The following is a 13,443-nucleotide window of genomic DNA, read 5'->3' on the forward strand; positions in this document are numbered from 1 at the left end:
CACAAATTACCACCACACCCTCACACTATACCCCCCCCCCCCATTTTTTTTTTAAAACGGTTATGTTTGAAATACCGTCCAACCATCACACCCAAAAAATACCCCCCCCCCCCATCGCCCCCCCCCCCCCCACCCCCCCCCACCCCCCCCCCCGCCCCGATTTTTTTTTCGCTTTTTTGGAAGATAATGTAATAAATGTCCACAACCCCACACTATACACCCCTCTTCACTCCACCCCTCCCTCCTTTGTGATTGAAAATGAGAGTCCCTTCACCTTTTAAAAGAAAATAGATGAGCGGTCTGCACCTGCAAGGCGGTGCTCTTGTTTAACTTGGGGTCCAGGTTCTGGTTTTGAAATCTGCGACTGCCTGTAAAAACAAATCTCATATCGTCTGTGTCCCTTCATATATTGCTTTCATATTTGATACGCATGTGTATCTGGACAAGACCTTTCCATGTGCATACAATTTTTGACCCCTGTGACCCTGACCTTGAACTTAGGGTCTGTGTTTAGATTTTGAAATCTTATTATGTAGTTATAAGTGCCGTCTGTCCGTCCGTCCTGGCCACTATCTCCTCCTACACTATTTGCACTAGAACATTGAAACTTACACACATTGTAGCTATGAGCATTCCATATGTGCGACAGTGCACTATTTGGAATTTGACCCCTGGGTGAAAAGTAATGGGCGTTGGGATGGGGCCGGGTCAGAGATTGTCACTCATTTTTATGTCCCCCCACCACTATAGTGGGGGACATATTGTTTTTGCCCTGTCTGTTGGTTTGTTTGTGTGTTTGTTTGTTTGCAATAACTTTTACAATAATGAAGATAGCAACTTGATATTTGGCATGCATGTGTATCTCATGAGCTGCACATTTTGAGTGGTGAAAGGTCAAGGTCATCCTTCAAGGTCAAAGGTCAAATATATAGCTTCAAAGCGGCGCAAAAGGGGACATAGTGTTTCTGGCAAACACATATCTTGTTTAAAGTTATTTTACATTAGAACATCTCTTATGACAATACGGTCAATCTCAACTATGCATGACCCCTTTACCAACCCTGGGGTGCCCCCTGGATCAAACATGCGGCGTGGGGATACGCGTCGGGCTCTGCCTGTTAAGTTTTCAATTGCATTTTAGCAGACAATGAAGTGAAACGTGTATTGTAAAACATGTCAATGCTGTCAGTGATTCAGAAGATCTATAGCACATAAAGTAACAGCAAAAGAGCATGAAACACATGCTATTTTCACACCTGTTTTGCACTAAACAATAGATTAGCACACTAAAACTGTCAAATTCCCCTGTAATGTAGTTTTCTCTTATCGACTATAATTGAGCCATTACACAATCAGAACATCGGATGCCGCCATATTTGAATTTTAAGAAAACTACTGTCTAGACCGAAATGGAAGTTTGGAGAAAAACGGGACTCCGAGCAAATACCCACTATCATTATATTGGAATCAGTATTATAACGGAGCGTGTTATATTGGATTTACAATGCAATCAATAGATCTATTATTTGCGTGATGTAAAGCAGGCCAATGTGTTGTTCTTGAACCTACATGTACAAACTTAATAATTTGAAACAAAATAACATTACCAAAAATTCTTAAAAAATGTTTGTTAACTACCATGAATAAAAGAATTCAAAGGTCTTGTAATAAGGAGACTACTAAATCATTTTGTTTAATATGAATACAGAATTCAGGACCTTCACATTTATTGCTTCTTATTTCGAAATAAGCTTTTCTTTAATTAACTTTTAATAAAATCAAGACATTCACATTTATTGCTGTGTCTGTTATCATTTTGCATGTGTCTGCGATCATTTTGAATACCTCTTATAGTTGTTTCATAGTTTGAACTTCAATAAAGTGTGATGTTTGACATAAGCTGCACATACACAATTCAGCATCTACCCTCTATTTTAAGTTTGTCACGGAAAACGGTTTTACAAGTTTTTGCAACTTGATGTAAAAATTTCCAGAGATAGAGGAGAAAATGAATTACAGAAAAAAACTTTCATTCTATGCTCATGAATCAAACACAAATGTATGCACTGAAAATGACACGCTTGTGAAATGTTGAGTGCAAACATTTATGAAACAGTCTATAAAAGGTTTAACTACCTAATAAAATATTTATTTGATGTAAATTGCAGACACTTCTTACTGCATCCAGAATAGAAATGTCTTGTACAGCATCCAATTGTTCCTGACTTCCAACAGTGTGGAGCTACAGCTCTTTTTATGTCTGCAATGATATTAAACAGACAAAAGTGATAATAGTTTTTTTTTTTATTCTTGGATATTGTACCTCCCATAACTTTGTCCTTATCTATATGACCGGTTTAGGTCCTTAAGATACAATAGTGGCAATTATCAAAAGAATATGTACTGGTCAATAACTCAGTATTATCTTATATGGACCGTGCATGATAAGGATGGACTGCGTGTGAAAAATATTGATGTATGACGTCAATGTCCGGGTTGCGCACATCTAAGTTGCATTGTGGGGTAGCCCTTTCTTGTACATGTAATTCAATGTTGATACTGAGGCTTGTTCCAAAGTGAAACAAGATTTTTATCAATTATTATTTAAAAAAATAAATATATATATATGAAACATTATTGCATTCTGGATCTCTTTAGAAATGTTAATGTGTGAAAGTGCGGTTAAAATTGTTGATTTTACAATGGTTGATACACAGGTGTAGATATTCAGTACAGAATTCACTCTCATCCTTTAATAGGTATTATGTGACATTAAAAACATGATTGTAGCAGTAAATCTTGGTTTGTAGAAATCAATCTTGTAAATTTCAATAGATTTTACATGTATGTGTGTATGCGTGTTTAAAGACATTTGTCACCTCGTTTTGCACATTGTGTAGACCAAAATCTGTGGACAGAATTTTACTCTCCTCAATCACACCTCTGTTATAGAGTGAATATGTACATGACTTGTAGATGAATGCCACTTTTGCACTTGGGCAATAAATCAGTTGACAATTGGTTGGATATTTATGTTAATTTAAATGTTTCCTTAGTTAATGTTTTTATTCTGAAAGAACTAAAACCACCATAAAAAGGTCATATAAGGAAATTTAGGCAAAGGAGAACTCTTGATTCAGAAAATCAGGAATTGTACTTATTTTCCTAGAGAAAGGCCTGCATATCTGAGATAAAGGCTATTAAGTCATTAACCTGTGTTATTTTATGTAATAAAATGTATCTTTCACAGGAAACACTTGCCAACCTGGAACGACAAATTTACGCCTTCGAAGGCAGTTACTTGGAAGACACGCAGCTCTATGGCAACATAATACGGGGCTGGGATAGATACCTTACCACTACAAAGTGAGTCAATCATTTATCACACATTTCATCTTGAGTCTGGTTTTAGCTTTCTTAAACACATCATGCTTATGGTGAGCTTTTATGGTCACCTGTTGTCCGTCATACATGAAAGTCGTGCGTTCTCTGCAGTGCTTTGTCATTATATAGCTAGTGAACTCTCTAGAGGCCACATTTATTGGTTATGGAATATGTTTAGAACATTTGTCTCAATTATGTCTCAGCTGAGTTTGAAACTTGGTCATGTGGGGTGAACAACTAGGTAACTAGACAGAGTGATTTTGTTGTTGTCAAATTTTGGACTGAAACTCAGCTCCATTTCCCAATCTCAAAAAGTCTATATTTTTCCCGTATGACAGCCCACAATTCCCAATTGAATGTTTAAAATAAAAAGAATTTCCCCGCAAACAATTTCATTAAAAGTCACATGTTTTTTCCAATCTTTATGAAATTTACCCAAAACATTTGTTTTTATGACAGCTTGGTTGTGTTTGAAAATGTTTCTTTTCAAATGAGTAACATGGTCCCCATGGATGTTTTTATGCCCACAATGGCGGCATATAGTTTTCGCACTGTCTGTTGATAGGTTGTCAGTCTGTCCGTCACACTTTTCTTGTCCGCTCTCTATTCAAGTAGTTCTCATCTTCACCAAACTTGGTCAGAAGTTGTATCTAGATAATGTCTAGGCCAAGTTGAAACATGGGTAATGCCGAGCAAAATACAAGGTCACTGGGTCACTTAGTGCGTTTCAAACATTCAGCATGTTGTCCGCTCTTTAATTCAAGTAGTTTGCATCCGATCTTCCCCAAACTTGGTCAGAATTTTTATCTAGATAATGTCTATGCCAAGTTCGAACATGGCTCATGCCGGGCCAAAGCTAGGTCACGGGGGTCACTTAGTGCGTTTTAAACATTCAGCATGGTGTCTGCTCTCTTATTCAGTAGTTTTCATCAGGTCTTCACCAAACTTGGTCACAAGTTTTATCTATATGATCTCTAGGCCAAGTTCGAACATGGCCCATGCTGGGCAAAAAACTAGGTCACGGGGTCACTTAGTGCATTTTAAACATTCAGCATGGTGTCCACTCTCTAATTCGAGTAGTTTTCATCTGATCTTCACCAAACTTGGTCACAAGTTTTATCTAGATAATGGCAAGAGTTGGAACATGGGCTATGCTGGGCCAAAAACTAGGTAATGGGGTTACTAAGTGCGTTTTAAACATTCAGCATTGTGTCCGCTCTCTATTTCAAGTAGTTTTCATCCAATTTTCACCAAAGGGGGTTGCAAGTTTTATCTAGAAAATCTCTAGGCCAAGTATTATAGGGGTATCATGGCAGTCTAGTTTGCTCCCTGACCCAACACACGGGGCTGTTGTTCTTGAGAAAAAAAATCAAGAAAATTCTTAAAATTTGTTTAAGCTTTTGCGGTTTCAAGTACGAGTTCTTGGCATAATTCTGCCTTAATTTAAACAAATTTTCTTCTAAGATTAGTCTTTTTTTTTTGAGCAAACAGTATGGAATCTCATAAAGAAAAATTAATTAAACATGTTCATCTTATCAAAACGTGATAGAGTCTGGTATGGACATTACCAGATACATGTGTATCTGTGATTTAGTAACATATACTCTGAGATTATGCATTCAGCTGCATAACATAACAATACACCAGTATCCACCGGCTTATATGTGCTACGTGTCATGAAAAAGACTGCCATAGAAAAGAGTACAATGTATTCAATGCTTTGCTTTAGTAAGTTATTCTACAGTTGACAAAAAGATACGTGCATTCCTTTTATTTGCATGCAAAGAATTGGCAGAAAAAAACTTTGCAAACTGCAGCCGACATATGTAACAAACAACAAAATTTAAATACTGAACACCCGTTATGCAGCAAACTAATAGTTCAATAAAATGAAGGCGATGTATATCTCAAAAACATTTACACAGTTATGCTTTTTTGTAGTGACGAAGTTACAGTTGGGGGCATCCGTGTTGTGTTGACACATTTCTTGTTTACTTTGATATAGGATGTCAATTGCTGAAATAAATGTAGGTTTCTGGTTGCAGTGTTTTTTTCATTCAAAATCGGGTCCGGTAACCGGACCCATTCCCAATGGAAAAAAGTATATATTTTTCCCAAATGGGAGCTAAAAATTCCCAATGGAACCAAAAAAATAATTTTTTTTTTTATTTTTTTTTATTTAGATCAATATTTTGTTCATCTCCCATCCATATATGATCAACCTTAGTAAATATAATACTGGACACACCTGTATCCTCAATTTTGAAGCATTTGGGAGCAAAACAACAACAACACTAATTTCCCAATGTTAGTCAAAACACCGCAAATTTTCCCAATTCAAAGGGACCTGGCCCCATTCCCAAAATAGTGAAAAAAACACTGGGTTGTAAGCACTCTTATCAATGATTATGAAATCCTTTCAATAGACTTTGTACCCTTTTGTGTCTTTTTCAGAAACACAAATAGTAAATCAGACAAAAGAAACAGAAAGTTCAAAGATGCAGACAGATTATTTTCAAAGTCGTCAGTGACATCGGCAGCAGTAAGTATAGGCGGAAACAAAGCTCACATCATATAAATGAGCTGCTCATTTTGAAAACTGGTCCCAATGCGTTAATTTTCGGCTTAGACTGGATTTTCTTTTAGAAAAGAATGAGTATAAACGAAAATTTCCAAAAAGTGTAGTGTTGTCCCTAATTAGCTTGTACAGACCGCACAAGCTAATCTTAGATGACACTGTACGTACAGGAATTAAGCCCGTGAAGATGTTATTGATTATAATTCTAGATAATGATAATTTATTTGACGTAGTTGCTAACATATTTCTTTTTTCAGTAATTTCCATATTAATAATTATATTATTTATATTTCTAACAAAGAAATAATTATGGTTTACCTCACAATAATAAATCTTACCATATGAATAATTCTATTAATTACGTATACAATTATGCAAACTTAATATTTCTGTATGTGTCAGTTTATAGTGAGGATAAGACAGGTTTAACATATCTAATAACAAAGATTTTGTTGTGATAAACAATGAAGTAAACAAAATAATAATTTGCAATTATAATGGCCTGTCTTCAGAAAACATATAAACATTGTTGCATATTTTATCCCTTTCAGCACCGGAACCGAATTTTGAAGGCCTTTGCAAACAGTTTGGATCTAGATGCAACGCCACAGCACGTGGCGTCTCATCAGGATCCAAACTGTTTGCTATTCTGTTTGTATTTTTTGTATTTTTTCCGAAGAAATGCTAATTGTAGAAATTCAGCAGACGACATTTTAGCAGACGTTAAATTTCCCAGCGTGCCAAAGGGTTATGGATACAGATTCTCCAGTTATCAGCTAAGATGAAAAAAAGAACATAATGTTTTACAGTGTTTTGAAGACAAATAAAAGCAATACTAGCAATATTATCCGATTTAGTTGTAAAACTGGATCACAAATGATTGCATTCCAGAAAATTAATTGTGCTGGAAACTCTTTGACTTCTAATGTCTCAAAGTGCATTGTGTTCTGTTTTGTCTTGCAGGCAGTCAGTGGTTTACCCCAGGCCGATCAACTTTCAGATAAAAGTAAGTGGTTGCCTGATGCCAGTCTTTGCTTTGAATATTCAGTTTAGGCTATGAATTGTACCTTGCGTCTCTGAAAACATGGTTATTACTAATATTGAATATTCAAAATATTGTTTTTGTAGCTAAACATACAATTACTATAGGCAACATGAAAATGGGTTAGAAATAGGAATAGATGTATATAAAGGAGAAAAGCATGCACCATATGTAGTATTTATATTAACTGGTAAATATTTAGAAAAAAATGGCAGGGGAGGGGGCTTTCAATGGAAGGGTGACCTTTTAAATGAAAAATTGTTGGATGTTTAAATTTGCTTGTTGTTAGTGACTTAGTGTGCTGTTTTCACTTGAGTTTTTTCATTCAATCATCAATTCAGCATATATTCCAACTTCCAAGAGGTATATTATTTATTGAAAATGAGATTATATTAAAATTAAATAATCCTGCATGTTAACCTATACATGCCTATCAATAGCCAACAAATGCAATACATTAATAAATTAGCACCCAGTGAATTGATTTCTTTGCAAACATGGTATAAGCACATCTGCTTAAATAGGGTGTTTGGGGTTATTTATTGAAATGTTTTCAAAAAGATTTAAATGTTCAGAATGTTTTATCTTGACAATTTCTAGGCCAAGTTTGAATATGGGTAAAGTGGAGTAAAAGCCTATAAAACTAGGTCAAGTCTTCAACAATTGGTGTTCCTTGAATGCATGTTGAGTGCAAGTGGGCAATCATGGCCCTCTTATAACTGAATCTACATTCAAATTGAAGGTTTGGTGAACACTTAATGGCTTGGGAAAAAGGATTGGGTATTTCCTCCATTTGTTTATTTTCCAAAACATGCCCCATACTGAGTGTTCTCTCAGATCTGCCCTGTCCTGCTTTCAGTGGATGAGCCAGATAGTCCAGACTCACAGAACAACCAGAACTCTGCAAATACGCTGCACACAAACGGTCACATGTCCAATGGCAGCGACCGTGAATCCTCCATGAATACATCGTCTGGAAAGATGATCAAATCAGCGCCCAGTAAAAAGAGTAAAAACGCGAAAAGAAGCAGGTGAGGATTATGGGATACTGTTCAGAGTCTTGTAAGCCAAATGAAGGCAAAAGAGCTTTTGGCTACTAGACATATTGACTGGATGCTAAGATTCGAAATAAATCTTATGAAAAGAAGCAAGTGATACGGGATTTATATTCTTATTGAAGTCTTTTTATTAGGAATGGCATCGAATACTTATATCGGTATTTGAATATCGCAAATCCATTCAATCGAATATTCACATTAAACAGCTGGCTTGATTTAACTTCTGTTACTCAGCTTCGTATCCAGTAAGGATATTAAATGTAAATTAACACAGAAATACAATTGAATATACAATTGTTGTGTTTAGAAATAAAAAAGGAAATGTAGCTTAATTGTAGACATAAAACTTTGAAAATGCCTATTTAGGCGCAATATATCAGAAAAGAGTGAAACTTGTTCTGTGTTAACTTCCATTGTTTTGTAAGTTATATCCGTTTGCTGAATACGAGGCTGTTTATTAACGTTACTATCGAATAATTGTATCACTGTCGGCTAATACTATGACCGATACTGTAATCGAGCACAAATAGAATGAAAAACATCACGTCATAGAATTTTATTTTTATTTAAAATTTTGAAGTAACCATAGCCTTAAGGGGTTGGTGGCATTTTCAGATTAAATTATGATCCCTTATCACAAATAGTTATTCTGAAGTTTTGTACCAAACATTTACTTTTTGAATTTATATCATTTGTTAAATTTGAGTAATTCACATATTTTAATGTCTGTTCAAACTGTGATCACAAAATAATTAATTGGCACCCCATTGACAAACAACAGTTTGGGGCCTTTGTTAGAGTGTGTATATTGCATTGGGCAATCAAAGCTGATACAGGCCGCGTTATCAGTTTGACATGAAGAACGTCACATGAAACATGTTAATCCTGAATGATTTCGGGTGACTATTAGTAAGCAGCTCACAGGTCATTACTTATGATGGCAATTTTGTTTGGAAAAAAAATGTGAATATGTGAATATCAATTCTGTTATTCAATAGAATATTCAAATAATTTTGCCATCCCTATGTGTGACTGGTTATCCTAAATAGCTGATGACTGTAATCTTTGCAATACTGGTTGATACCAGTAAGAATTTTGTTTGGGATATTAATGGAAAATAAGCATGTTTTTATGCCCCCGAAGGAGGGCATATAGTGATCAGACCATCCGTCCGTCTGTCTGTCCGTGTGTCTTTCCGTCACACTTTGCATTTAGGTTTTGCGATTTGGTTTTGAAAAATGCTCATAACTTCTATGTCCCTTCACATAGCAACTTGATATTTGGCATGCACATGTATCTCATTGAGCTGCACATTTTGAGTGGTGAAAGGTCAAGGTCATCCTTCAAGGTCAAAAGTAAAAAACATGTATCAAAGCGGTGCAGTAGGGGGCGTTGTGTTTTTGACAAACACATCTCTTGTTTGATTTCATTTATTGAACCTTATTTTTGTGAAAAGCAAAATATTTGCTACACATTTATACAAACTTGGCAACAACATGGTGATGAAATTATAACTTAGTTGTTCGTTTCATTTGCTTTGCAGCTAAAGCAGGAAAAACGTCAAATTGCAAAGTATCATAAACCAGAGGTTAAACTTTGTAGGCACTTCTTAAGGATCTTTGTAGCTAATAGCTTATATAGGGAATTGTATATAATATAATGAAATTATTTAGTACTGGTCATGGACCAATAGCCGAAGGGAACCAATAACGAAAAAACTTTATTATAGATTAAACTTGTTTCTAACTGATTATTCAATATTGCCATTATGGTTATGCTGTAAATTTTGAAATAGGGGCATAATAGGAATTTGTGTCTTTCACTCAGTGAGTCAATCTGGCCATAACACTTTCAAATGCTACAAGGTACTTGTTAACCATGAAGAAGGCATGAGACAGTTGAATTTGCTTCAAATCACGGTCACCATTTCAAGGTGACAAATCCTGGTTGGGGATAAAGCACTATCTTTTACTGCTTTTTTTAACTACAGTGGATATTATCTCTTATTTACATGTTGTAGTTTCATGTTGTAAAAATTTGTATGAACAGTATGTTGTTTTTTCCTTAGCTATTGGTCCTCATCTAGTATTGCATAAAAGTACATGCATTTGTGATTATAATACTTGCTTGTAAGTTAGTTTTGAATGTGTTGGCCACATATTCTCCCAAGTACATGGTAAAGCACTCACTAAATGCTGTAATACCTCCAATATGCGTATATTTAGCATCAGTTGATCCAAATGGTGATGTCTGTGTTGTAAAACTCTTGTAGACAGTCTGTCCTTTCTATTACTAGTTTATGTCTTTAACATTGTATGCCAGCCCCTGTTTAAATGCTGTTGGGAACTCTGGATTACAGTTTTATTTTTATGTCCGTCAGTCTAGACTGGGTAGGGCTGCAACGAATCCAAAAAATTTGTCCGAATCTGAATCCAAATATGGTTTCTTCAGATTTTTTCGGATCCGGATCCCTATATAAGAGAAAAATATAATTTTCTGTCTTTATTAAAGAAATCAATGTTTTAGAAGTATAATTTGACTAAAAAACATTACACATTTATTAACAAAAAATATAACATATCTCGTTTTAACATTGAAGCTATGTCAAAATAAAACGAAACCTTAACACTTATTCACTTAATAGTTTGCTCGTTAACATACACTTTTCACTGTTCATACAGTTTGATGTTTGTTTTCACAAAAATTAACATATCAACATTGTCCGGGTCCAGGCAAGTCTTATGAGCACTGACGAGGTCTCCTGCTGTGGAGAAGATTCTCTCACTGGGCACTGAGGTTCCTTGCATCACAAGATAGCATTTAAACTTAGTATATGGCAAAATATGCTTTCAAGACAATACATTATGCAGGAACACAATTTGACAGGTCGCGAAATTATGCAAAATTTACCTGAATAACATTCCAGCCACACTGGATCCACTACCGTTGTTTTTAATACAACTCAGAAAGACAATAAGGATTGAAAACTTACTTATTAGGAATTGCATTTATTATGTGTAAATCCTTGAATTTTGAATTAGTTCTGCTTTCAGCGCTCATTACGTAATGTCCAATGACACTCTTATACAATAAAAGCCGAAGGATCTTGTATGATCTGCTATTTGACTGTCACACTTTAATAAATATCGACAATTATACGTATCATTTATCTTTTAAACAGAACCAGTCTGTATCACAAAAAAAACAGCGCTAGGTAACATACAACTATGAAAATAAATATTCGGAACCGAATTATCAAGGGGTGGATCCGTACCCGCGAATCTGAAGTTGGATCCGATATCATCGGATATTTCGGGTACCTTTTGCAGCCCTAATACTGGGGGACATATTGTTTTTGCCTTGTCTGTAGGTTGGTTTGTTTGCGTCAAACTTTAACATTGACCATAACTTTTGCAATATTGAAGATAGCAACTTGATATTTGGCATGCATGTGCACCTTAAGGAGCTGCAAATTTTGAGTGGTGAAAGGTCAAGGTCATCCTTTACGGTCAAAGGTCAAACATATGGGGGGGGGGACATAGTGTTTCACAAACACATCTTGTTTTATCTTAAATAACTTGGTTAAATCGACATGTTAATATTGAATCAGTATTTTTAAAATCTGGTTTTTCAAAATAAACTGTTGTTAAATCTCAAATGGCTATAAATGGCCTTTTTATGTCCCCCACTATAGTAGTGGGGGACATATTGTTTTTGCCCTGTCTGTCTGTCTGTTGGTCTGTTGGTCTGTTTGCGCCAACTTTAACATTTTGCAATAACTTTTGCTATATTGAAGATAGCAACTTCATATTTGGCATGCATGTGTATCTTATGAAGCTGCACATTTTGAGTGGTGAAAGGTCAAGGTCATCCTTCAAGGTCAGAGGGCAAATATATGTGGCCAAAATCGCTCATTTTATGAATACTTTTGCAATATTGAAGATAGCAACTTGATATTTGGCATGCATGTGTATCTTATGGAGCTGCACATTTTGAGTGGTGAAAGGTCAAGGTCAAGGTCATCCTTCAAGGTCAGAGGTCAGATATATGTGGCCCAAATCGCTTATTTTATGAATACTTTTGCAATATTGAAGATAGCAACTTGATATTTGGCATGCATGTGTATCTTATGGAGCTGCACATTTTGAGTGTTGAAAGGTCAAGGTAAGGTCATCCTTCAAGGTCAGAGGTCAAATATATGTGGCCCAAATCGCTTATTTTATGAATACTTTTGCAATATTGAAGATAGCAACTTGATATTTGGCATGCATGTGTATCTCATGGAGCTGCACATTTTGAGTGGTGAAAGGTCAAGGTCATCCTTCACAAGGTCAAGGTCATCCTTCACAAGGTCAAGGTCATATATAGGGGGACATTGTGTTTCACAAACACATCTTGTTTCAACTTCCTTTTATTTTTATTTACATGACATTTATGTAGTCATAAAATCTCACATTATTGTTTGAACTTAGTTCTTAAGACTTCCAACTTAAATATTTGTGGGAAATTTGATTTCGTTGTTGAGCAGACCCTCCGAAAATCCACGATAATTAGTGTCTGACGAATATTATTTGTTTTACAGTATTCCATAGTGTTGCAATCTAGAGCTATCCATCATTCAATTATATTGGTACTTAAAGCCGCTTTTTGCTTAAATCTGATTACAGGAGTACCCTTTATATAAAAAACATGTTGACTTTTTCTTTGGTGTGTCAGGTGTTCATATTTTCTTTATGTTGTATTAGTGTATAGTAGCATGTGTTGTGAATCATTAATTTAACTTCATTTATCTGTTATTATTTCATTTCGTTCCTGAATTAAGTATTCTTATTTTATTTTTTTAAGCATAATAAAGTACGTTATCTGTAAACACACAGAGGCTATACAATACAAGCATATATACCACTTTGACAAAATATGTTAGACAGGTAGACATTGCTGTAGTTGTTTCTGAGTAGAAATTGACAGACGTGAGAAAAAAGCTCGAGTCTTAAGTGATTTCTCACTTTTAGTATTCTTAGAAATAAATTTGTCCAGAAAATGTGTTAAGTATACTAAAGAACTATTCACAAACCTCATCTTAATGATCAGGGTGATTAAAGTGAAAATGCAGATGTTACGGTTGTAGTTAAATGCCTTCATTAGAACCAGGGTGCAGCATCATGTGACTTTGTGGGGTCCCCCCTTTTTACTTTAATGGATGTAAACTCAACTATAAGTGGTGCTTTATTTCAAATAACGTTTTTGAACATTGTTTTCTCAAGAATTTCAACGAGTGCACAACAGATTTTTATGCTGCTTAAGGCAATGTGAAATATATAAGAATAATTTTTTTCTTGTTCAAAATCGATTTGTACTAGACGGTTCTACTTGACGCAACA

At 35.3% G+C, this 13,443-nt stretch overlaps 1 protein-coding gene across 1 annotated transcript in view; it reads left to right on the forward strand.

Annotated features, from left to right (window-relative positions):
* The window catches only part of LOC127851378 (chromatin modification-related protein MEAF6-like), a 39,217-nt gene that overhangs the window by 9,976 nt on the left and 15,798 nt on the right, over positions 1–13,443 (forward strand). The window contains exons 2-5 of the mRNA XM_052385120.1: positions 3,251–3,366; positions 5,839–5,926; positions 6,926–6,968; positions 7,864–8,035. Coding sequence (XP_052241080.1) covers positions 3,251–3,366; positions 5,839–5,926; positions 6,926–6,968; positions 7,864–8,035 — 419 coding nt within the window. The remainder of the gene's footprint in view (positions 1–3,250; positions 3,367–5,838; positions 5,927–6,925; positions 6,969–7,863; positions 8,036–13,443) is intronic.

The sequence above is a fragment of the Dreissena polymorpha genome, chromosome 11 (genome assembly GCF_020536995.1).
Source record: "Dreissena polymorpha isolate Duluth1 chromosome 11, UMN_Dpol_1.0, whole genome shotgun sequence".
Lineage (NCBI taxonomy): Eukaryota > Metazoa > Mollusca > Bivalvia > Myida > Dreissenidae > Dreissena > Dreissena polymorpha.